The 24,165-nt window shown below is 38.0% G+C and overlaps 1 protein-coding gene and 1 long non-coding RNA gene across 3 annotated transcripts in view; one reads left to right on the top strand and one right to left on the bottom strand.

Annotated features, from left to right (window-relative positions):
• The window catches only part of PRLR (prolactin receptor), a 90,037-nt gene that overhangs the window by 4,267 nt on the left and 61,605 nt on the right, over positions 1–24,165 (bottom strand). The window contains exons 2-14 of one of the 2 annotated variants that reach the window (XM_061377477.1): positions 22,356–22,425; positions 16,970–17,083; positions 15,919–16,051; positions 13,727–13,896; positions 12,874–13,040; positions 11,201–11,342; positions 9,603–9,735; positions 8,226–8,395; positions 6,685–6,854; positions 5,322–5,466; positions 4,396–4,495; positions 3,404–3,473; positions 1,015–2,784 (exon numbers count right to left, since the gene is read on the bottom strand). In XM_061377477.1, the coding sequence (XP_061233461.1) occupies positions 1,756–2,784; positions 3,404–3,473; positions 4,396–4,495; positions 5,322–5,466; positions 6,685–6,854; positions 8,226–8,395; positions 9,603–9,735; positions 11,201–11,342; positions 12,874–13,040; positions 13,727–13,896; positions 15,919–16,051; positions 16,970–17,039 (2,499 nt within the window). In that variant the 5' untranslated portion in view covers positions 17,040–17,083; positions 22,356–22,425 and the 3' untranslated portion in view covers positions 1,015–1,755. Of the gene's footprint in view, positions 1–1,014; positions 2,785–3,403; positions 3,474–4,395; positions 4,496–5,321; positions 5,467–6,684; positions 6,855–8,225; positions 8,396–9,602; positions 9,736–11,200; positions 11,343–12,873; positions 13,041–13,726; positions 13,897–15,918; positions 16,052–16,969; positions 17,084–22,355; positions 22,426–24,165 lie in introns of those variants that run through there. The other variant, XM_061377478.1, reaches the window with a different exon arrangement.
• The window catches only part of LOC133225282 (uncharacterized), a 43,155-nt gene that overhangs the window by 8,149 nt on the left and 10,841 nt on the right, over positions 1–24,165 (top strand). The window lies entirely within an intron of this gene.

Genomic DNA, 24,165 nt, shown 5'->3' with positions numbered 1-24,165 from the left:
CTAAAGTCCTGGCAATGCAAGGGCTAGATAGCGCAAGCAATCTGTGCTTGAGCAGTTCCTTGGCATAAAGGTAAAAGGTAAAAGAATATGATTTGCCAAATTAGATGTGGCCTTCTGATACCTTCAAAATCTGAAAGTCTCTTTGGCCTGGCTCTGCAGCACGTTACCTGATACTGCAGGAAGGCTGGCTCAGTGCATAAAGTCATGAAAAGCTGAAGAAATGTAAAGCTGTTCAGGAAGGATAAGAACAGAAAAGAGTTCAACTACAGTAAATACACTTTCTTGCCCATATACAGTACAATTTCCCTTACCTCATGTTTCCAATTTCCCCTGAAGCTAGTGATACTGGCTAAATACTTGGCCCAGTTTTAATTAGTCATCACTTGGTCATACTTTCCTGGAGTAAATTAAACTTTTGTTTCAAGAAAGAAGGACCACAGTAAGTTCAGAACCATTCCAGTATCACTTTGATTTTGCCTCAGTTACACAGATATGAGGAATCCTCACTGTTCTCATTGCTGCTCTGGGGACATGTGTCCAGCCTTTCTTTCCTCATTCTCACCACTATTTCAGCAGAGTTCTGACTCAGACTTTATGCCTCATATCTTTGACTTTGTAGGCTAGATTCCAAATTACTTTTTGTAAGTTCATAATGAAAAATCTGACTTCAAACTTTCCTTCCAAGTAAAGAAAGATATGCAATACCTAAGGATCACCATTCAACTCCTGATTGGCATTGGAGTACAAATTCAGAGGGAAAGAAGCTTTGCTCTCAAATATAGATTCTATTTTAATTTTATAATTACAGGTGATAAAAAATATTTGAAAGAAATAATTTTCAATTCAAATAGTAATACATTTGCAATATAGTAGAAATATAGTTACAATGATTTAATATTTTTAATTAGTAGAAAGTTTAATTTTATGCTTTATATAGAAATTATAGCTTTAGTTGTTACTGCTGTCTCAGCAGAAGGAAACAGAAAAGTTCCTAAGTAGTTAAATAGCATTGGGAAATTAAAAAATATTTTATTTTGGCTTTTTTTATTTAATGGCAATATAAAAATAGCCTTTAAAAATACATTGTTAAACATATGGGCTTTTACTAGAGTAGAATTGTGTATTATATACAGTAAGGCGTATAATATTGTCCTGCTATTTTTTTCATGATTGGTTTGATTGGACTAGGATATAAATGGGATGCAAATTTTCTGTCACATTGAACCAAAGCAAAAAAATATATTAAGAAGAATTTGTTATTTTACCATAATTTGTTGAATACATTCTCTTTTATGTATGATTTGTCATATGTAAGAGCTCCTTTCTATTTAAGGATTGAGAAAAATGTAAAGAAAACTTTATCTAGTGACAGCATGCATTCAGAAGAAGATACTATTTAACTGACTGAGGAACTGCTCGGATCACTATGGTGTACTGACTGATCTGTAATGATTTGCATCTTTGTTGAATCTGCAGTATTCCCTCAGATTTAATCAGTTAATAGAAAATCTGGAGAGCTGAATAATTAGTTTACAATGTGTTTTTCATAGCAGATTATATCCATTTCCTCATTTCTGTGTGTCAGAAACGTGTGAATGATCCAAGGTTCACTTCCATGGTTATTACCTCAAACCACACTTTAGTTTCTTTTCTGTGTAATACACATAGGAGGCTAGACTTTTTCAAGGAATTCTTTGCTATGTGGCTTTGTTTTACTGTACATACATACTGTGTATGTACTGTACAAACTACTAGTTATTTAAAGGGAGGCATAAAGGAAGATGGGTCCATGTAGTCTGATCCATTGTCCTCTCTATTCATCTCACTTGGGGCTGTGGCAATGTAGCTCGTATCTGTTTCAGCTTCACTTTGCTGGACATTCTGAGGTGTTTCCACTGCAGGTTCTTGAGGCACAGACGTTTGCTGGTTGTGTGCGTCTGGCATTAGTACTAGAATATTATGGTCCACTACTGTAGAGACCTTGGTATATTCCTTGCTGGTTCCTGGAACAGTGTATTTTTCATTTTGTCCACTATTTTCTTTACATTTCAGTAATACTGCTGGGTCCATATCTTGTTTGACTTTGTGAACTTCTACATAATCCATTAGTCTAGGATTCAAAAAAGGTGACTGGTCATTGGGTCTGTTTTGTTTGATCTGCACTGTGGTTTGGTCAGTTTTGGAATGGAAATTCTCCATCTCTCCTCGATTTTCCAAGTTGTCATGGAGAGTTTCAGTGATAGGATATTGTGGCTGATGATTTTCTTCATTTCCCACCAAAACTGGTGCAATGTTCATATTTGTGGCACTCAGGGTTATTGTATGTGCATCTACTGTACTGTGGTAGGCAAACATAGGAGGCTGATTATTAGGTAACTGAGCTGGAGGCCATGTGGATGATCTTGGATTCTCATTGTTAACAGGGATTATTCTCTGTTCTGAGGCTAGACACAGAATTTCACAGCTTCCTTTTCCTCTGTTTTCTTGAACATTTCTTACACCTTGTGTTTGAAGTGTTGATGGAAGGGCACGGGCGCGAGACCCTTTGCATTTCTCAGAAAGCAAAGAAGGGCTATCACAGCTCCCTCGTCCTGAGTCGCTGTCTGTTTCCTTGGGGGTTATTTTTGTGTTTTTATTGGCATGACCATGGTCCCGGCTTGGCATAAGTTGCTGTTCCTCACTGTCCTCTACCTCCAGATATTCTACCAGTAGCTCCTCACAGTCTGATGTTGGAGGGAAACCGTGACAACCAAGAGCACTCAATAATTCTTCAGATTTTCCTCTCTAAGGGCATAACAAGATACATTTTTTCACTGTTAACCCTAGGATTTGTCTGACTAGAACAATTGTGAACAGTCTACATATTTAATATACAAAGACTTCAATAGGTGTATCACTAGACCTATACTGGAGTTTGTATTGCTGCAGAAAATAGTGGAAGAACAGAAAATTTCTTGGGTTCCCTCAGTGGGGAGGCACGGTCCCAGAAATCATGTTTCTAAAACGGAAGGACTTGGGATCTTCTGGGAGGTACAGTTCTCATGGGTTTAACAAGAAGAAAATGGAGGAGAATGACAGAGCAGCTATGTCCTGTCTCCTCAGCACCGCAAGAGACTCTGGAGACTAACTTCCATAAGAACTGCTAGGAAGATCACACAGGTATTAGCTCTTGTGGTGTCCCAAGGAAAGCCACAAACTGTTCTTAAATATCCTCCTACTACTAGTGCAAGGCAAGACTGTCTCACACATACCCTCTACACAACCAATCTGAAAATGTTGTTTATTTTTAACATTGATCAAATCAACTGAAGCTGTTTTATACTTTACTATGGCAATTGTGCTTGCAAACACATACTTTAGGAAAGTAATGGTGAATTCTTTTGTTGCTGTCAGTGATACTCACCTGTAACAGATGTTTATCTATGCCTGTTATCTTTGGTCCTGGAACTGGAGGTAGTATAAAGGCTACCATTCTAAAAAGACAGAACAAACACACAAGGTGTAAGTATGGGCTCTATCTCTCTTTGTTCTCCTATTCATTCTTTTTATGTTTGACATTTTAAACACTTCTCCTTTATCTGATATCTCCCTGTTGGACCTCCATTTCCTGTCCACTTCTCAAGCCAGGTAACCTAGAGATGCAGTTACAGTTCACAACTTATGCTTAGATGTATTTATAAGAAAAAGTACAAAAGTTATTCAACTGCAAAAGTAACACTGCTAATGTGTTTTTGCTGTCCTTTGTCCCTTAAGCTCCACTTCTCTAATGTCACTGTAGCTTCAAAACTGGCCAAGAAACAGGTATCTGGGGCACAGTTCAGGAGGACTAGTGGGCCTGGGTGTACATACTTGTCAACTCACTACTGATATATAGGATTTATGAATAATGTCTTCTGCTGGCTTTTCCATCAACGCTTCTATCTCTTCTACTCAGCCAGTAGTTTTGCAAGACTTGTAAATAAGTGATAATTTATGATATCTTTCTCTGATTTCAGAGCTGATTGAACTTAGTGTTCTACGAAATTATTTAAGAACTGGCAAACAGGTGAGCAGAAAGACCATATAACCTTGTTTCCTTTAGAAAACCAGGTCAAAACCAAAATGTGTGTCTTTTACAGAGGCAGGGATACTCCAAATTATATTTGCTGAATACTTACGTGGCTATCCAAGATGGTCAGATTTAATAGGAATATTTACCAACTGAGAATTTAGCCCGCTTTCCCATAAGAACAGAAATACCTCGTTATCAGCTGCAAATTTAAAGTCAAATACTTGTAACTTGTAGTTTATAAGAGAACACAAAACCTATACAAAATTGAATCAGATGTTAGACTGAATTTTTGAAAAGGCTGCTGAGATTTTCAACTCTATGCAATTGTGAAATTGGTGACTTACCTGTACCCTTTTAAAATCATTATCCAGCTCATGATCAAACATATAAGAGATGACAAGACACCAACGACGATCCACACAACCATATCTTTTACTCTATATTCTAAGAAACAAACAGAATTATTTAAAGATGCACATCTGCCGTATGCATAGTCAGCATGCAAAAAAAGTCTCAAATTACTTTTATTTTAAAAATTGGTCCAAAGTGCCAAATGTAGTATTGAATCTAGAGACCTTGACTAGTATAGGTGGATCTCAACAGTCATTGTAGTGTCTGATAATAAATATGCTTTTTATTAATAGCACTGTGCAGGAAACAAACTCTCTTGGAAAAATGGTACAAAAATATATGAAGAGGGAAATTTTGTCACAACCGGTTATAGCAGTTAGGTTCAAATCCAATTATTCCAATGCTGTAGTCATTTAATTATCAAATACATGTCATACAATTAATTAAATGGTGGGTTAAATCATCTAAGACTAGATCTTTTTAAGGATTTCTATGGTAACGTAACACTTTTTACATTTAGATGTTTATTTCAATTTCATTCCAGACAAAAAGTGATTAAAAGCTGTTACTGTCTGAAGGCAGTCACTCTTTGTTGTCTGTGTAGCAGTTTTAATGCAGTTACTGGTATTCTTTTAATTAAAAACTACTATGATGAGAACAAACGAGGCAATAAATAGAAAATACATTTTTTAAATAAGTAGAGGAATTGACTTAACTTCTTAACTCCAAAAGATAACAAAGGGGAAAGCTGATAGGGTAAGATGCAGGGACACTGAGAATTCAGTTACTTAGCAATGATCTTACCTGTCCTAGGCAAACTATGGGATGTCAATCTGCACAGGTGCCACAAACAGCTAACAGAGGTATTATGTGAACTTCCATGTAACAGCAATTACTGAAGGGATGCCTGGCCACTCACCAGTTGGGATCTGAATATACTTTTCTGGGCTCCATTCACTCCATGATCCATGGTGGTCTGGTTTGCAATGAATCTGTATAATGTATGTCTTCCCAGTATTTAAACTAAACATTTTATACTGTGTTTGCTGTCCAACAAAAACAGTCTGGAAATTAAATAAAAATCATAAAATGCATGTAAAATTGAGACATTTTTCTGTGAAAATCAGAGCTGGGTTTAAATCTTCCTAATGAAGTTGGGAATATAGAACAAACCAGCATAGCTTCCTAGTAATTGTCATGGAGGCATAGACTAATGGTATATTTATTTTATTTCTATAGTTCAGCTTTCTAACATAATTCAGTGGGAATGAGATCTGCTGCTGGTATAGTGCGCAAATCAAAGTACTACAAAAACACATCGTGAGAATAGGGCAAATAGGGAGGAACCCTGGTAAAGGTGGGAACTATAGTGGTAAGTGGCAGGGAACAGAAATGGGGAAGAAAATAAAAAGAGAAAAGAAGGAATGTGGAGTTGGTGGGACTGCACAGGGTGTTAAAAAGTGGGTCTTCAATGGCAAGGGGGCAGGAAGTTCAGTGGCAGGAAGGAGGAGATACAGAGATGTCTGGAAAGTACTGCAGCAGACAAGAAGGGGATGCAGCTAAATACAAATAGCTGTAGTATTTAGTTTGCTGCCCAGTTGTGTGAGTTGCACATCCTGGCAGTATACAATTATTATGTGGCCATGACAACCATCACCCAGTGGCTATTTGTACAAATTTATATAGAATCATAGAATAGTCAGGGTTGGAAAGAACCTTAAGATGATCTAGTTCCAACCCTCCTGCTATGGGCAGGGACACCTCCCACTAAACCATGTCACCCAAGGCTCTGTCCAGCCTGGCCTTGAACACTGCCAAGGATGGAGCATTCACAGCCTCCCTGGGCAACCTATTCCAGTGCCTCACCACCCTTACAGTAAAGAATTTCTTCCTTATACCCAATCTAAACTTCCCCTGTTTAAGTTTTATATGATTTTACATAATGTCAGTGAGCTTTCTGTTACCCAAGAAGTACTTGTAGGTAAGACCAAGTTATCAAAAAGAATCCTGGCTAAATGAGAACAAACAATTTAAACGGTAATGCCAATATGCTTAATATATAACGGCCGCAATTGAAAATAAATATTTTGTCACCTGCAATCACGCAACAGCATCTGAGATACCAGTCATCTCAGTAGGTAATTGCAGATTACACACAAGCACTTTTGAAAAATGATGAACTATTCACTGTGCCTGCTTCATTACATTCAGGTGTGTGACCTGGCTGACAAAATCTAATTGACCAGAAAACACCATCTAGTGAAAACTTGCAACATCCTCACCTCCCATTCCTCTCCTTCTTGAAGCTTTAGTCGTAACTCATATTCAAGGGTAAGCCATCCAGATCTGACATCAGCCAGTGGGGGTGGAGACCATGTCAAGATTAGATATGGTTTTCTATTTACTGACTTTTTTAATTCCAAAGTTATATTCACAGGAGGATCTGGCTGTACTGTTAAAATAAAAGAACTGCCAGTAAGAGTCTAAATTATTTATTTCCTTGAATAGTAGGAATATAAAATGGTCTGAGTGGTGAGTTACCACTTCTGTTGTACCTAGTCATTTAGAAATGTGCTGGAATACACAGATCAAGAGCTTCCTGATAAAGTAAGCATGGATTTATAAATATAAATTAAAACCTGAAAACAGTGCATATGTTGAGTCCATGTTGAGATTTGCTTTAATCATTTATCACCAGAAATAATTTTTTCTTACATTGCATTTATTGTTGCTTTTCCGCACTGTGTTTCAAAGTTAACCTCTTCAGTGGTGTGTTATGAACCCTGTGTTTTCCCATAATAGCATCAAAGTTGGCATATATATTCAGGAATGCTGAAAGCACAGATGTAGCTGATGAAACCTGTACCCCACCCCTCTTTTACATTCAGAAAACACAACAACATGATGCCTATATGCATATGTCAGGATATTTAAATGTAAAACCAGTAATATTGAACCCTGTCTATATTTCAAAAATAATCCAAAATGGAATTCAGGTTTCTGCTACAGTCAGGCTTGCATATTCCTCAGTTCAGAGGTAAAGCTTTTGCATATTGTGCATGTATTTTATCACTCATACAAAGCTTCATGAAGTAATCAGGACATAGAGGTAAAATATAAAGCCTTTTCTCTAGCTGCCAGACTCTTGGCAGGCAGATCCTTGATAACAAAATCTTTATTGATGATAATGTTCCATTCCCTTAGAAAAATACCTAAATGCTTGTCCACAGTCACTCTGTGGTAAAAGTCTCAGAAAAGAGATTATCAGTACACTGCTATAAAAAACTCTAATTCAGGTTCTCTTGGGTCTGGAAACTACTTTTAGGCATATCAAATGTAAGTGTTATTAGTTAAAAGCTCAATTTGGTTTCAGTTGCTGGTAGAGTAGAAAAAGATTTTAGCTGGATGATGTTTCTTAAGGCTTGACTGAAAGATATATGGAAAAACAATAAATTGTTATCTGGATACATTTTTAAAGCTTTTAGAATTTTTAGGTTTCCTTTAAAAATAAAACAGTAAAGGGATGAATATTAATTCATTATTACACCATACTTTGTGGGGTGTGAGTGGTTGTTAAGTGTTTCTTTTGTGGCTTTGTTGTTGTTTATAGTTTGTTTGGGTGGAATATTGTTGGTCTTTGTCTATTCTGTTTTGCTGGTGGCTGATCCTTTTTCTCAGTAAGCAAGACAAGATCTTATTTGTTCTTACAAGTTTTTAACTTGGATATAATACTATATATGAGAAAAGCTGGAATTAAAATTCTTGAATTAAAACACATACTCATGAATTATTTGGTTCCACAGAAATGCTTTTTATCTGTTACCTATGTAAGTCACATCCACATAATGAGGATCAGAGACGTTACTTCCCATTTCATTTGTTGCTTTCACAGTAATATTGTATATGGTCCAGAAAGAGGTGTGCTTTCTATCAAAGTAACATGAATTGGGGCCTGCAGTTCTGTAGTCTGGACATTCATAAACTTGTTCTTCTCTGGAATGAAAGAATCACAGTGATTAGACTGTGTGATTACAGAGACTGTAACACCTGATTGATTACTAGTAGTTCAGCATTATTTAGGGCTAGATCAGGTTTTTCATGCCTGGAAATGAAAAAAAATTGGAAAACTGTTTTAAGACTAAAGAATCCTTGACAATTCCAGAGACTGTAATAAGCATTTCCCCTAAAAAATAAAGACTACAAAACTTGAAGTATTTAGGCTGTTACAGATGCAGCGGTGGGCTAAAAGAGTGCAGCTCTTACTTTTCTGAATGCCACTACCCTTTGCATAGACCTTACAGGTTTCAGACAGCCAGCAGAAGTGATGGTGAAGTCTTCTAACCCACCTACTAAAAAAAATGAGTATTTCCAATGTACATTTCACACTTACATGAGTTCTGCATTTTAATATGCTGTCAGAATCTATTTTTGTCTTTCATCACCTGTTCCTCAAAAACATCTACTTCATATCTGTCCTCCAAATCCACTGCCAAGCTTCCCAAAGGGAGCAAGGATAGGAGAGAAAGTGGAGTATGTAGTACTTGTTTCCAGGCTCCTCTGAGAGGCACAGTAACAAAAGAGAAAGTTGTGGATGTGGACCTCCCGGGTTGCCCTTGCTGGCTGAACCAGTCGTTGTTTTGCACTAAGACCTGGCTTTCAGCTAACATGTACAGAGTTTAGCATCTAGTTGGGACAGTGCAAGGGTGAGCAGTGCTGGGTGAACTAAAAATAGTTCACAGGACCCAAACAAAATATTGACTACTCCTTTAAAGTGTTTAGCACTTGATCTAAGTTCCAGGACCAAGATTAGAGCAGAAACCAGGAGGCATTCATGGCTTATGAATACTTGCACAAAATAAAGATTATCAGAAGGTGAAAATTTTAGTATCTGATTATTTTGGAAAGTTTTACTTCTGGGGCTGTGTGGCTAAAGATCTACAGGAGTGTGCATGCTATTTTGCTGTTGCTGGTACCATGGAACCTTTCAAGGCAGTCTGTCTTTCAAGGCAGAATAATTCACTGAAATTTGAGAAACCTGACATTATAGAGACCTTATTTCAACCTTAGTGCTATTCCAGAATATATCACTTGGACAAAACCATGTCCTATGGAAAATGACATCTCCTAAAAGCAAAACCGAACTGGATTAGTTTTCCAGGACTTTCCAATAAAATACTGAATATTGCACATAGCTTATTACCCTTCTTTGCTGTAAAGCAAAGTGTGGGTAATAGGATATCCTCCATTTGAAGCAGGTTTCCACCAACAAGTAAACGTTTCCTTTTCTGGAGAGCGGCATTTTATTATTGTAGGTTTTTCAGGAGGTGACTGTCCTGTTAAAACATAAAGAAATGAACTGGTTAGTAAGATTAATGCGTTATGTCAGCTCTGAACTTACAAAAAGCGATGTCAAGCAGAGCACAGCAAAATACTTTTTTTTTCTACAAGGAAAGAAAACTTTTGCTTCATATTATCGTAGGAAAGGAAGAACAGTTCAGTGGTTAGGGCAGCAGCCTGCTACTTTGACCTGGATTCAGAATCCTTTCTCACTGCAGCTGTGCTGAGAAGTTATGTTTTGGTTCCCTGGATTTAGCTCTTCTTCCCCGCCCTATCTGATAAGGGCTGCTCAGTTGCTGTTATAGCATGTTCTGTAAATGATTTAAAATACACTCTGCTATCCAATCTGTCTTCAACTTAAACCATTTTTTCTTTAAAAATTGTGTTTTAAGATGCTTCTGATTGTTTAAAAAATACGCTGTCATTTGTTTCAGGTTTTACAGGAAAAAAAGAGAGAAAGTGTTTGCCCATCTGTTTATGTCCTTTCCAGTAATTTCCTTTTGAAGTACCTATGTGGAGCTGACTTCAAAGATAGATACAAAAAAAGCAGCTCTTGTATTTCCTTGTAAAGTGACATTACGCTCAGTACTCAGCCTGACTGCTGCCAAGCAATTTATAATTATTTGAACTCCTCATAATGTTTTTATATAATCAAGCAAAGCACTTTGAGTAGGGCAGAGGAAAATGTTTAGATTTTGAATAGGATGCCAGTCAAAAAGCGGGATTGAAACTTTTGCAGTTATGTATTTGTGGCAAAATATGGTCCTATTACATCAATAATACATATCTTCCACTATGCAGAGTGGGGACATTGATTTTCCAAATTTCTAACTGCCTAAGCAGCCCATCTGAAAATGGGACATTTAAAAAGTATTTTTTATTAACAGTACTTCAGCAATCTCCATGTCAAATAATGAATAATACAATCAGTGACAGAAGATTTGGCTAAAGTGTCTGACAACACAGGATGTCATGCATATTTGATGTGTCCACTCAAACCCACAAAACACAGATAGTTATTTCCATGTGACAGTAGCTGCAAATGTTATGCTGTATTAGACACAGGCAGTCCTTTCATTTCCGTTACTAATGAACAAATGAATGATTCCTACACAAATACCATTACCTAGTATCTACAGTAGCAGATTAAATCAACATGATTTTTGTAATAAGGGGAAAGGAACAATAGATTATTTAGGTACACTTGTATCAGAAGTGACTTCCTAGTAAATCCTAGCTTCTTTGTCAGAGCCAGTTTGAGCAGAGGATCTGGAGTGGATCAACAAGACTAAAATGTGTTTACACATGAAGTATGTTGAAGATGCACTAAGATGTTCCCCAGGCACTACGAAGTACCTGTGTGAGGAGCCGGGTTTTCAGGGCTGCCATTTACGCACCTTTCACAGCACTGAACAAGCTAGAATTTAAAAACAATTAACAGAACGGCAATTGTCCGCTCACCTTTGGGGATCTGAATGCTTCTTTCAGAGCTCCACTCACTCCATTTTCCAAGGTCTAACTTGCAACGGACCTGAACAACATACTTCACCCCAGGTTGTACCCTAATCACTTTGTACTGTGTCTGCACTCCCACAGATATTGTCTGGAAAACAAAATGGACAGAAAAACAATAAATAATTCATCTATTTTAATAAATAAGCCAAAGAGGAGCTTGTGTCACTGACTTCAGAAAGGCAAGGGTTTCAGTTGGGTATTTGGATGTAGATTTCAAAGAAGCAAAGGTAGCGACTTAACGGAAAATCTCACTTCAGTGACCGTGAGATTCTGACACTCAAGAACACATTTACTTGTAGACTTCCTGTAAGTTAGTACTCCATCAGACCCACAGCGCAAGAAACATTATAGGTAGTCCAACTCACAGACAAGCCCTCTGTGTAGTACGTCTCAGCGGCCAGTTATTATTAAGTGCCTTCCTCAGGCCCTTTGACTGTATTCAGAAGTCTTTCAAAACACAGAGCTTTCTCTGTCATTAAGGCATCAACTACTTAGGTAGCACTGAGTCCACTTGGCTATGATCTTAAGAATGGTATTTCGTCCTGGCATCTGACCTGTGGAGTACTATGGCCCACTCCTAGCAAGACCGTAATAGCTGGGAACATCAGTGGAAACAATTTGTGTGAATAGGACACCCCAAACTTTCTGCTCCCTCCCTGATCATGTTTGAGAGGAAGATGATAATGACACTCAGACCAATTAAATAGTACTTAGGGAATAACTGAGAGACCTAAGAAAAAAAAAGGGTCAGCCTGAGAAGCAGTATTAAGGAAGCATGAAAGTCTTAAGGGAAAGGAAATTGGAATCTTTATCGGTGGTTGAAGTTCAGCTTGATGTGGTCAGGTGGTGGTCAGCTAGCATCTGCCTGGGCCAGCCAGAGCAGCTCCCTCTCTGATGCTGTGAGTAACTGCACTCCAGACAGCACAAGCTGCAGCAGGCAGGAACCCACACCTGTGGGCTCTTTCTCACTGGTGTGTGTCTTGGTAGAAGGGATGTGGGTTCACGTTAAGTTAAAGCATCCACATCCCCTTCAAAGCAGTTGTACCTAGAGGAGTTTGTAGTCACAGGAGGTGGGGTGTGTTTGTAACCTACCTTGGGAGAGGAGAATTTCTGCATTTAGCATACTTCTAGGACTAGTTACAGAGATGTGTTTATAAATTTGTAGGTGTCTATTAATGCTTTCAAGTGGCTGGTATTGTGATTAGTCTGTTCTATTGCTAATACAGACCTAACTGCAGAGTTAAATGATTGCTTGTTAATTACATCTTAATGAATCAATAAACTGCTTTGATCCTGATTTGGTTTAAACTATATGAACGGAGCAGTCTCTTACTTTGATGCTTGGGAACAGACACATTGCTGAAAATTACAATTAAGTATTGTATTGGTGCACTACAGAGGCTTTTATACTATACAACATTAGGAAAATTGTACAAATCCTGTGTTTATAAACTGCTACAGTATTTTTTTTCTTGAGTCAGATTTGGTTACAATATTTTTTCTATCCCTACAGAAACTATTTGTTTCATAATACCAGTGAAATTCACACAAGACAACTCACCAAAAGAGCATTTACACGATAAATACATTTTCCCACAATAAATATATTTTCCCATTACCTCCCACTCTTCCATTCCTTCAGTTTTCAGCCGTAGCTCATAGTGATACACATGTGAATTAGATCTGACATCAGCTATTGGAGGTGGAGACCATTTTGCCCAAAGGTTCGTTATGCTGGCAGATGTTTTTGTTTCTAGAGTGAGGTTCACAGGAGCATCTGGCTGAACTGTATAAATGAAGTTTGCCATTAATGATTTAATTTTTTCTCAGGAAAAAAGGCACCTCCTTTACAGCTTTGTATTTAATCACATTAGTCCAGATCATTCAGCACTTCTTAAGATAACAGTACAATAGCTTTTTTTCCTTTCTCTCTAATAATGTTTAAATGGCTACTGATTTACCACAGTATCAGCAAGTCTCAGACCCTGAATTTGCCAGGCTAAGGAAATACAAATCAGGCTATTCTTGCAATATTAAAATGTCAGATTTTTCATAGCTAAAAAGACTGACTACATTTATCATTACAATGTGTAGATTATGTGTATGCAGCAAGCAGAACAGAGTGGGAATATGAAATACTACAAAAAGCTGGCAAAATGCTTAAGCAGTTATTTCTATCCTCTCAAGTCTGCAGCTAGCAGCCAGAAAGATACTTACATCTGGAAAAAACCCTGGAGCAAATTTTCTAGCCATAATTAAAATGACAATAAAATATGTAGTTAATGAATTCATAAGTAGAATGCAGTTTTCACATAAATTAAAAATGCATATTTCTGATCATCTGTATACAAACTGTTCTCCACAGCAAGTTTCACATGATGAGGAAAGAAATCTCTCACCACTACTTGCTCTGGGATTAAAAGCCACATACATCTCCAATTAGTTTGTTTTTAATTTCATTCTTCTCTTTACCTATGGAAGCCACATCCACGTACTGAGGATCTGAGCTGTTACTTCCAATCTCATTTGTTGCCGTTACAGTGATATTATATGTTGTCCAGGCATTAGTGTGGTTTTTATCAAAGTAGCAGGAATTGGGACCTGATGTTTCGTAGTCTGGGCATTCATAGATGTTTTCTTCACTGAAATAAAATAATTTAAAAAGTTAGAAGTTTAGGAAATTAAGCAAAGCAGATAATCTTGTAACGGCCTATGTTCAGCAAAGAAATTTGAAATGTTTAAACTTGAATATGATCCCACCTCTGGGAAACATTTTGGCAAGTGTCAAATGCTATTACCATAATGTTTCATTGCTATTTTTACTGCAGTTGTTCAGTATGAGGAATATGTCAACAAAAGAATGGAGAGAGAAATTTCCAGAGACAGTCCAAGGCAATTGAAAAAAAATGTTTAAAAGAAAGTTAAAAGGCAAATTAAACACATTCATTTTGACTAAAGAAGAAAAGCTGCTAAGTATCTTCTTTACGTATTTACCCAGAAAGTAACCTTAATGGGATCTATGGCAGACAGGTGTTTTATTAGTTTGGTTTTCTGCAAGATGTTAATTTATCTGCTTTTTAACATGATCATCATCACAACTGTCTCAATTAAAAATATCTAATTAATTCATGACTGCTTACGTATTACTTTTGTATGGGTCTTTGGCTCTTTTAGGAGAGGGATTGTTCTATGCTCAGTTAAAGCTGAAACAGGTGATGTATTTGGAGCCTATCCCAGGTGGCAAGAACTGCGTGGAACCACAGCACCAGCTGAGACGGTTCATCATGAACGTTGTTATGCCCAATGGACCACTAATAACAAGGTCTCTTAGTTTCCAGGCAGTTTTGTCCCTGTTCACAAAGAGAAGATGGGAATCCTGACTGTACCTGAGAGGCAATGAGCTAAGAAAGGCAACTGTGGCCCACACATGGTGTGCTTGGCAGTGCCTGGTGTTCAGCAGATTTAATGAAATGGATAAGCATTCCTGTCTATCTCTAAGCAGGACTGTTCTCTACTGTGAAAAGCACGACTTAAAATATTCATTAAAATTTCTGTTTTGATCAAGATTGAAACATCTGGACTTTCATAACATTATTGTTGAGTATGGTAACTTCATTAAAAGCTGCTTCTTTCCTGATCAATACCAAAAGATTAGGAATTTACCAAATTCCAAATGATTTGGAATTTATTTAGTTGAAGCAGGGAAGTCTGAGGCTTTACCTTATCTATTCTGAACCTCATGGGATTTATTCAAAGATATTGAATCTCTGAGCCCCCCTGCTTACTGGGCCCTATTCAGAGACCTCTTGTTTTCAGGAAGAAAGGGCAATTATACAAGGAAGCACAGGTTAAGCAGAGCTGCTAAACATATACATGTTTTATTCTTAAGCAGATGAATGAATCACAGACTTAACCAGAACATTAACTTCTGGGATGCAATAGCCACATCTGATTTTACTCCCTTTTTGGGAATCAGGAGATTGGCTACAAATGCAGAAGGGGAAATAAAGATGCTCTGTATCTCCAGATGGGGGTTTTCTGTGCAGAGCATTGGACAAGCTCTTTGGCAGGACCCTGAGGGCACCACCAACGCTCACACTGCCTGGGTCCCAGGTCTCCATGTCAGCCTGCTGCAGCAGGGCTGGTCTCCAGCTCCCCACAGCCTTGTCCTTCTCAACTTTCCCCCCAAGCCAGCCCCAACCCATGGGCTGACATCCTGCAGCAGCCAGGCCTCAGCCTGCTCTACTGCCAGGGAGGTGTGTGATGATGAAGGCTGGGATGCCCCCAAGCCTGCCCTGTTCCCAGGGATGGAGATCTTGCCTTGCTGCCCCAGGGGAGCCCCCACGGTGCCTTGATGGTCCTCTCCTCAGTGAAGCATGCCATTCTGCTAAAAGCTGTGTGCCTCCTGATTAAGATGGATAAACTACACCTTTCCCAGCATGTCAATAGACCAGTGGGATTTTAGGTCAGATGAGTTGCACTAGGGACCAGTAGTGGTCATGTTTTCTTCCTACAAGGGAAAGCCATTCATCTCTTGTAGCCCTTGTTGGCTATCTGAGATTTGACAGTGTTTAATAAAAACACCTTTATAAATTAATGCTATCATTCCCTTGTTCTGTCATAATCATCACTTGATCATTTACAGAAGACATATGCATTGTTACCTGTCCTTGCTGTAGAACAGGGTGTAATTGGTAGGAAGTCCTCCATCTGAGCCAGGCTTCCACCAACAAGAAAAGGTTTCCTTTTCTAGAGAATGACATCTTATTATCTTAGGTTTTCCAGGGTATGATTGACCTAGGGAAGTGCAGAAATCCAGCTAGTTAGAGTTGGACAATGTTTTTGGTTATTATGATTGAATGACACATTCAGCAAGGAATGCTTTTCTGAGGACAATAAAATGATCTGGAACTACAGACTGAATTCGTCAAGTAAATCTGCCTGGGAAAAGCCTCAAAATTTACTAAAATAGCTACTAAAATTATTTTACTTCTCTTTTTCCAATGAAAATTTGAGTTTAACCTAAACTTAGAAAGTGTACGTACAGTTACCTTCAAATTAAATTTTTTTTCCTAAAATATAGAAGAATTTTTGTCTTCAGGTCATCTTAAAACTAAATTTCAACTTCAACTTTGCAACAGAACCAAACTTTCATTAATTGCACATATTTGGGGTAAATTATAGGCAAGACAAGTAATAAAAAGAGGGAATCAATGGGCTGGATGCAGTATTGTGTATTGGTAAACTGAATGTATTCATTAATTATTTGAATATTCCCTGATAATCCCAAAACATTTATTTCCTGTTAAGGCTACTTGTCATTAACTTCTACCAAAAACGTAGGCTGTAAATTTACATACATTCTGACTTGTAAAGCATATGGCTTTTCAACCTAAGCTTATCTTTACTTCATGAAAGTTCCATACCATTACTTCTAATACTGTTACTATTAGATGATGCTAATTCCCAAGCATGGAGTGAGTGTAGGGATGGAGTGAGTGCCTTTCACCATTGCCACCACATAATCATGAAATTAATAGCATAAAAAGAAGAGAGGACTCAAGTCATTTCCAAAATCTCCATACAAAACTTTAGAAGAAAGTAATTTAGATACGTACAGGCTCCAGTGGTGGTCAGGACAGATCAGGTAAAGCCTCAGACTAAAGAAACTGTTTTAAAGGAGAAAACAAGTGTTTCAGGAAGTGTTGTGCTTACCCATCAGACCCACTGCAGTCAGAGCAAGTAGAAGAATGATTTGTACTGATGATGTCAGTTTCTGCTTCATGATGCCTGCTTCTCCTCCGGAGGAAATACCAGATCAAAGGCTCACTGCAAAATACGCCATCATGCAGTAGTTAGTAATGGTGCTTTAACGTGTAATATGTATCACTTCTCTTGATCAAAGTCCTTCTTGAATTGCAGCTAATTGATTCTTGTTTTGCTCAAAAAGGTGCGGCAACACCTATGGTTCCACTTCAGAAGCAGAAAAACTGAATCACAGAGCGGTGAGTAATTCTTCCTGAATGGTTAACAGTGCTAGGATTACAATTCTATAGCATTAACAAATTTTGCATATCTATTTAGCATCTTGAGATGCTGTGTGCTTTTCTTACAGCTCTTCATCTAGAGTCATTAGTTTATATGAGAAATCAGCCTTTTAGTAACAAAAAAATACCCTGTTGATACAATACCCTGTTTTACCCCTGTTGATACAAAGAAGAACTCATCAAATCTGAAACTCTGGAAATCACCCAAACAGAAAGCAAATAGAAAAATATCCAGAATTTGTGTAGCATTTTATGATTTTAAGACAGTCTCGTGTCTTCTGAATATTTGGGACTGACAATGTTGAATTCAGAACCACATGAGCTGAAGAATGCTACTCTCTCTGTGTTCCAATTGTTGTTCTTACTGTGTTTGATTTTGCAGTTAAGTGGAAACGCTAAGATCAGAGAAAAGAAACCAAGGAAAAAGTGGTGTAACGGCACAGTTAACTTATCGGGTGAAAACGCAAGAGGGAATGCAGTTATCCCTCTTTGTTCAGTCTGTAAAAACCAGAGGCAGTGTGGCAGAACTTGGCTGAAATACAGCGAGGTGCAAGTGAGAAGCCACCAGCTGTGAAGACGCAGTCCCTGCGGTGGGCTGACACCACTAGATGTCCTCAGAATTCAGGTTACAGCTCAGTGTGGCCAGGAGTCGCTGTTGCTGCTAAATCTGACTCTTACAGGCTGCAGAAGAGACAGAATGACTTCAAGCAAACCTCCTGCTTGTCCCACCAGTACTTGTCCTGCTTGGAGATGGTGACTGGAGAGGGCTGTTAGATTCTCGGCAGCCAACCTCACTCCTTAAAGAAGAACAATTTATTATCTGAATAGGTAACTCCTTACCTTGGCTTTCTGTTCCTACCAAGCACATCTGACAGGTATTTTTGTGCTTGAAACTCAATTCAGTGTAGCACAGCGTGGGAACAAGCTGTCTCTTTGCTGAGGAAGAATGCTTTGTGGTTTATCAGATGACTCAATTTTCATTATGCAATTCATTTTCTGTATCAAGAAACTATAATCTGTCATATAAATGTTTGTTATGCACAAAGGCAAACGGAAGTATTGGTTAATTTAACTGAGTCTAAAGCATGTTTACTGTGGACAGTCTGGAGAACAACAGTTGGCTACATTTCCATATACCACTTCTGAATATGAAAGCATGTTTAACACATGCTTCCTAGCTACAGCCTGGAAAATCGCATCTGGGTTAGTTTTAAGATCACTTGCAGCAATCTGTTCATATACAGTCAGTGGAGAGCAAGTAATTTTAATATGAGTTCCAGTTTTGTGTAAGCACATTCAGATTTTATGACTATAAACAAATGGCAGGCACAAACAGTTGTGTTTAACTTCAGAAACGAGCTGAAAACTTGGTGTAATGTGGCATTCAGACTACTGAGAGCATACAAGAGCAAGGCACATTTTTTCTCAAGGGAAGGTGAAATACTGAATTATAAACAGTAACTATTTCATGTACTTATGAGACCACTTACAATATTTTACTATCTGTAACAGTAGTTGCAGCATTTGCAAAATGCAGTGCTTTCAAATTAAGACTCATACTATGCTTCCCTTTAGAGAACTGGTACCATGATTTAGGTTTTTTTTTTTAACAGATGTGTCTCTTCTGTGTAAAGAATTGACAGACAAGAAACGGATTACAGTGGGTAAAAGAATGAAATTTATTAATACCATGAAAGAGAAAGCATCATCAAGAAAGAGTACTCTTCAAGGAAACTGGGATCTTTTTGGAAGCTGAAAAACTAAAGAACCAAATTAGTAGAAATGGGATGAAGTTAATGCATGTAAACTCAAGGGGTTTTCCTTAGGAACATTTGTTTTTTAAAAACGAGATGATCATGAACTACTTCTGCAATGTGGTTGTGAAAAAGAACAGGACACATACAGGGAAGGATTATGGTTCTCTTACTGCCACAGACTAAACTCTATGAACAGTTCTTGTCACCTCTATTTGGCAAAAAAACCCCACCCAGGTTAACTGTTTAGAAAAGATTTAGAACACAGCTAGGAAGATGAGCAGAGGACACAGGGGGTGTCTCATGATGGCAATTTAAAGAGTTGGCTTTCTGCTCCACCAAGGACGGTTGTCTTCTATAAACATAGCAGGAGATTAGCATCAAAAGAGGGAAAATAAGAATGCGTAAACTCTAGCAAATGTTGGAGCAGGAATAGATGGCCGTAATTAGCTCATAAAATTAGAGAAAAAATGTTACCATCACAGCAGTGAGTTTCTGGAATAGTCTTCCAAACACGATAATCCCATTTAGCTTTCCCAGCTAGTCTGATCTATTATGAGATATATATGACATGGTTGGTTGTGACAGCTGAGAACTGGACTTTGTGATCTAATATATGCTTTCCAGGCCTGTGTTTCAAGCTTAATACTTTGAACTATTAACAGTTAGAAAACTGCAGTAGCAGGAGATGGCTGGACATCCTATTTTACATTCAGGATTTAATACTTTCAAATTATTTTCTACTAAAAAATTATTAGAACCTCTGTTTATTTGAAGATTGAGCTTAAAAGAATCCTAGAAAAGCTTCATTCTGATACTTGTTTTGCTTTCTGAAGGAATGTGAGCAGCAGCAGAGCAGTGGCCAGAAGGCTCCAGGCATATTAACCATATTCCATTTGTTCCAGTGCCTATGTTTCCATGGTTGCCTCGTATTTGGTATTTGTGGTTGAAATGTTGTTTAGTAGAAAAAATAATATCCACTTTGTTGTAACTGCATCAAAAGTGCATCTCCCCTGTTTATGACTTGATGTTTTCATAAAGGAGTAATTAGCATTAATGAAGATGCTGTGAGGGAATGACTCATTTTCAGGACTTAATGTATTATTTTATAAGAGGCACACTGGACAATGATTTGCCAGAATGCCATGCAAAACCAAAGATTGAGTAACTGATAATTAAAAGATCACAAGCCTCCTTTTTGAGAGTTTTTATTTAATTCCAACAAAGTTATTACATTCTGACATAGTTGAATTTCTCCTTTTTAAGACAGCTGTTAAATAGTATTCAACAGCTGCACATTGCACCCCAGAAAACAGTGTGCCTTGATGGAAACTGGAATGATTACTGAGGTTTTAGCATGTACAAAAGTGCGCTCTAAATATGCCTGTAAAATAACCCTACTCTACAACTAATAATATTCTGAAATTGTAGGTTTGAAAACAGTGCTTGCAATGCTGCTGAATGAAGCTGAAAGTTAAACACCAATACTGAAATCAGGTGCAGAGGACTAGGGTTGAAAGAAAAAATATCCTTGTCCTAATTGAGTTCTAGTTCATACATTCTTTTGTCTTTCTTTGGCTATGCTGATGGATAAATATCCTGAGATTGACAGAGAAGCCTTTATTCATTTCTGCACAGATGGAAAAATCTTCTATCTGAAATGCTTTCAGGCTTGCAAGAAGGGGAATAACTGTATAGAACGCACTGGCAATGATATTATGTCCATCACAAGCTTTGCTTGTGCTGCTAGAGAAATCTATAGCCGAAAGTACTTTACCAGACAAGATTCACACCCCTGCTAGTTATGATGATAAACAGCGTTCATCTTTCAGGACTGGGGGAAGGCAGTTTCAGGAGTCTCAAAACACTGCAGTTCATTACTATTTGGAAAGCTGAACTACAGCTCTGTGAGACTAACTGCAAATAAAGCAAGAATGTGACAGGTTATTAGACCATCCAGAATCCTACTAGCCATGTATTCAATTATACTGGAGATGTTGCATGAGTCTCTCTTCCCACATCAAGTTCTCAAATGCCAATACAGATATATGTCCATAGCCAAGACCTGGGCATCGTTATCACTGTAGATGTGTTTCTGAGTGACAGTAATGGTTTGCATCATGCTGCAAATTAAAAGCTATGGATGGGCAGTGCACCCAGAGATCAGCTTTCCCTCTCTGAATGAGCCCTAATTGGAGGTCCCCAAATTCTGAATCCCTCAGGCACCCACTACAGCCTTCAGGGAGATACATAGGCTTCTCACAAGATACGGAGTTCAGACATGTCTCTGGTCTGAATTTCCTTTGACTGATTCCAGGTGGCTACTTCTAGCACATTGCTTTTGTGAGTGCTTTGTGAGGATGCTTAGTTCCTGCTGTTGGCTGTGTAAGAAAAACTAGTCATCCAGTTAATTTCTCTCCTGGGACTTAACTTCCTATTTCTTTTGTTGTATAAACTGGAAGCACCTACAAGTTCTTTTAGGTGAAAAAGCTTTTCACCTGACAAGTCTGTATAAGGGTTTCTAATGTATTTTTCCTAAATTTCTCTCTCAAACAGAATTCCTCCTAACAATTCTTTGTAGTCTTTCCTTTGATTAGCAGTTACATGTGATGATGAATGGAACAAATTCCCTCACCCATGGAGATGTGCTCCACAGTCTGAAAGACTTAAGTAATTTCTCAAAAACAAAAATCATGAAACTTCAGAGCCTTGAAAATAGTTTAGACACTTATTTCTCCATCGAAGTATTTATGTAATCACTTAACTCCTAGTGATTTACAGAACTGAGCCTGAAAAAAAAAAAAGCACTGTTCTCCCTGTTTTACAGATGGGGAACCAAGACACAGAACACTCAAGTACTTTGCTCAGACTAATACCGGAAACATAACAAAAGCTAAAAACTGATCCTTTCCTACTATTTTATTTTTTTTTCTTTTCTGAATACCATCTCTACTGCCTTGTTTTCCCAGTAAGACATGGTTTAGCTAACAACAGTGTTACCCTACCAGTCTCACAGGTCCTGAATATTCTGTTTTGTTCCCTGGTGGTCTGTATGTTTAGCCATAATTTTAAGCTTCTTATTTTTTACAGCAGTTTTTTATGGATAAGAAAATCATAAGCTCTAATGAATAAAATTTACTGTTTGAATTTACATTACAATTTACAATACAACTCAAAAATTGCACTTGAAATATGATGGAAGTTCATTTCTACCAACTACCAAGCCCAACTCTGTTATCTTCCTATAGTGATTTTAAATATTATTTATATACAGCATGTCATGGAATACCAGTTTCCTACCTGAAGGATTCATGTGTGTGAGGAACATTTTTGTTCCTCTCTTTTCATGAATGTCAGATCACTTGATAACCTGCAAAGAAAAAATATTCCAGGATTAGTATATTATTGAAAGCATCACTACTTTATTCCTAAAGCATGAAGAGCAAACAAAAAAATCCCTTTTTGCGTTAGCTGATTCAAATACTGGCACTGTAAGTCAGTACATTTAAACATTGAGAGCAACAGCGAGCAACTGTACACTCTCTTTCCTTCATCTGTTCGAGTAAAAGCACAAATTTTTTTAGCAGTTTAAGATGCAGTTTAGATGTAACCAGTAGATTGTGCTAGGCTATGTGATTGAAGGCTAATGACCATCTACATAAAGGCTGGGACAGCATCAGGTAAAACTTGATGGGATTTGGGGAGGAACCCTGGGGGGTCTTAATCAGTGAGAATAAGGCACAGGGAATTGGCTGCGCCTAAGACTACCCAAGTGCAGTCAGATCATTGTCCTTTGTGTGGAACATACCAGGAGGAGCCAACTGAACAAATCCTATTTCCTGCCTCACAGACTGAAGGGGATATAACACTTATTAAGGATGCGGGAGGGAAAAAATCTGGGGAGGAAAGGAAGGGATCAAAGTGGACTGGGGAGAAGCAAGCATGGGAAAATAAGGTGAAAAGGGGAATAAAGGGGTCATTTAAGTGTGAAGTGGTGGTTTCTCTGACTGAGATGTGCACCTGACCACTGTAGTCTACCCTTTATTCTCATTAAGTCCTCTTTCTAACTGTTTCTTGTCTGGGTGTGCTCTGTTCTGAGTGGGTACATTTGAATGCTAGTGAACTTTCAGATGGATTATCCAGTGAGGAGTGGGACTGCAAACCTCATATGCAACTGCCCCTCAACTGAGGAGACTAGAGGATCTGAGGCCAGCTACTGAGTTGACTGAGCACCTAAGACCAGCCACTAGAGCCATCCATTTGCTTTTTTTGCAAATACAGACACATATGTGAAAATGTATACGTTAAATCTTTGTTGATGTGTGTGGCCCCTGTGTGTGTTTATTGTCCATCTGCCCACCCACTGGGACCAGCTTGCTCAGCTTTGCTACTGGCAGAACCTGAAGGTATGGTGTACAGCAGCCTCACATCCATGGGGCTTTCTGATTCAGCTGCCTCTAACAGACTGAAATTGAATGTTTTACCCCCACCAAAAGCCACTATGCTTAACTAACTGTTCCTTGACATCCCATCCAAATACATTATGCCGTGAAGAAATAATTTAGATGAACTTCAATGGGCAACTTACCTGCAAGAGCAAGAAAAACTGTTTATATGTGAGGTTACTAACTTCCTCATACTATTTCATACAAAGTCTTCTCTCTTTAAACAATTTAAAACAAAGTAGAATGTTTTTACAACTGACATTACGAATGATCTGTATCACCTGGAGAGCAGGTGGGAAGCTGTGTTACTCAGTTACCAGGGTATACTTTTGTTTGGTTCCATTTATGTAAAGCCTAATGAGAACAATAAAAATACCATGAAATTATTTGGCAGCTAAACATTATGCCGTTACAGAGAATCAGATTTAACTGAGGGTGATAAATGATTTCTTTTTTATGTGTGTATACATGAAACAGCATAGATAGCATACATATGATGCAGCAGAAATAATGTTTGCAATGAACATATTCAACCATGACATAAGGTGAGATGTACTTGAAAAGACATGGCTAAGTGCTCCCTGTTTTAGAAAGGGCAGAAATCTGGTTGCCAGTGTGCATGCTGGGAACACAGTTGGATTCAGAATTGGCTAAATAGAAGTATT

Source organism: Neopsephotus bourkii, unplaced genomic scaffold, assembly GCF_033783945.1.
Source record: "Neopsephotus bourkii isolate Nb327-2 ecotype Australia unplaced genomic scaffold, CSIRO-AGI_Nbou_v1 NB_1754, whole genome shotgun sequence".
Classification (NCBI taxonomy): Eukaryota; Metazoa; Chordata; class Aves; order Psittaciformes; family Psittacidae; genus Neopsephotus; species Neopsephotus bourkii.
Note: the sequence above shows the minus strand (reverse complement) of the source record. Positions and strands in the feature narration are given on the sequence as shown.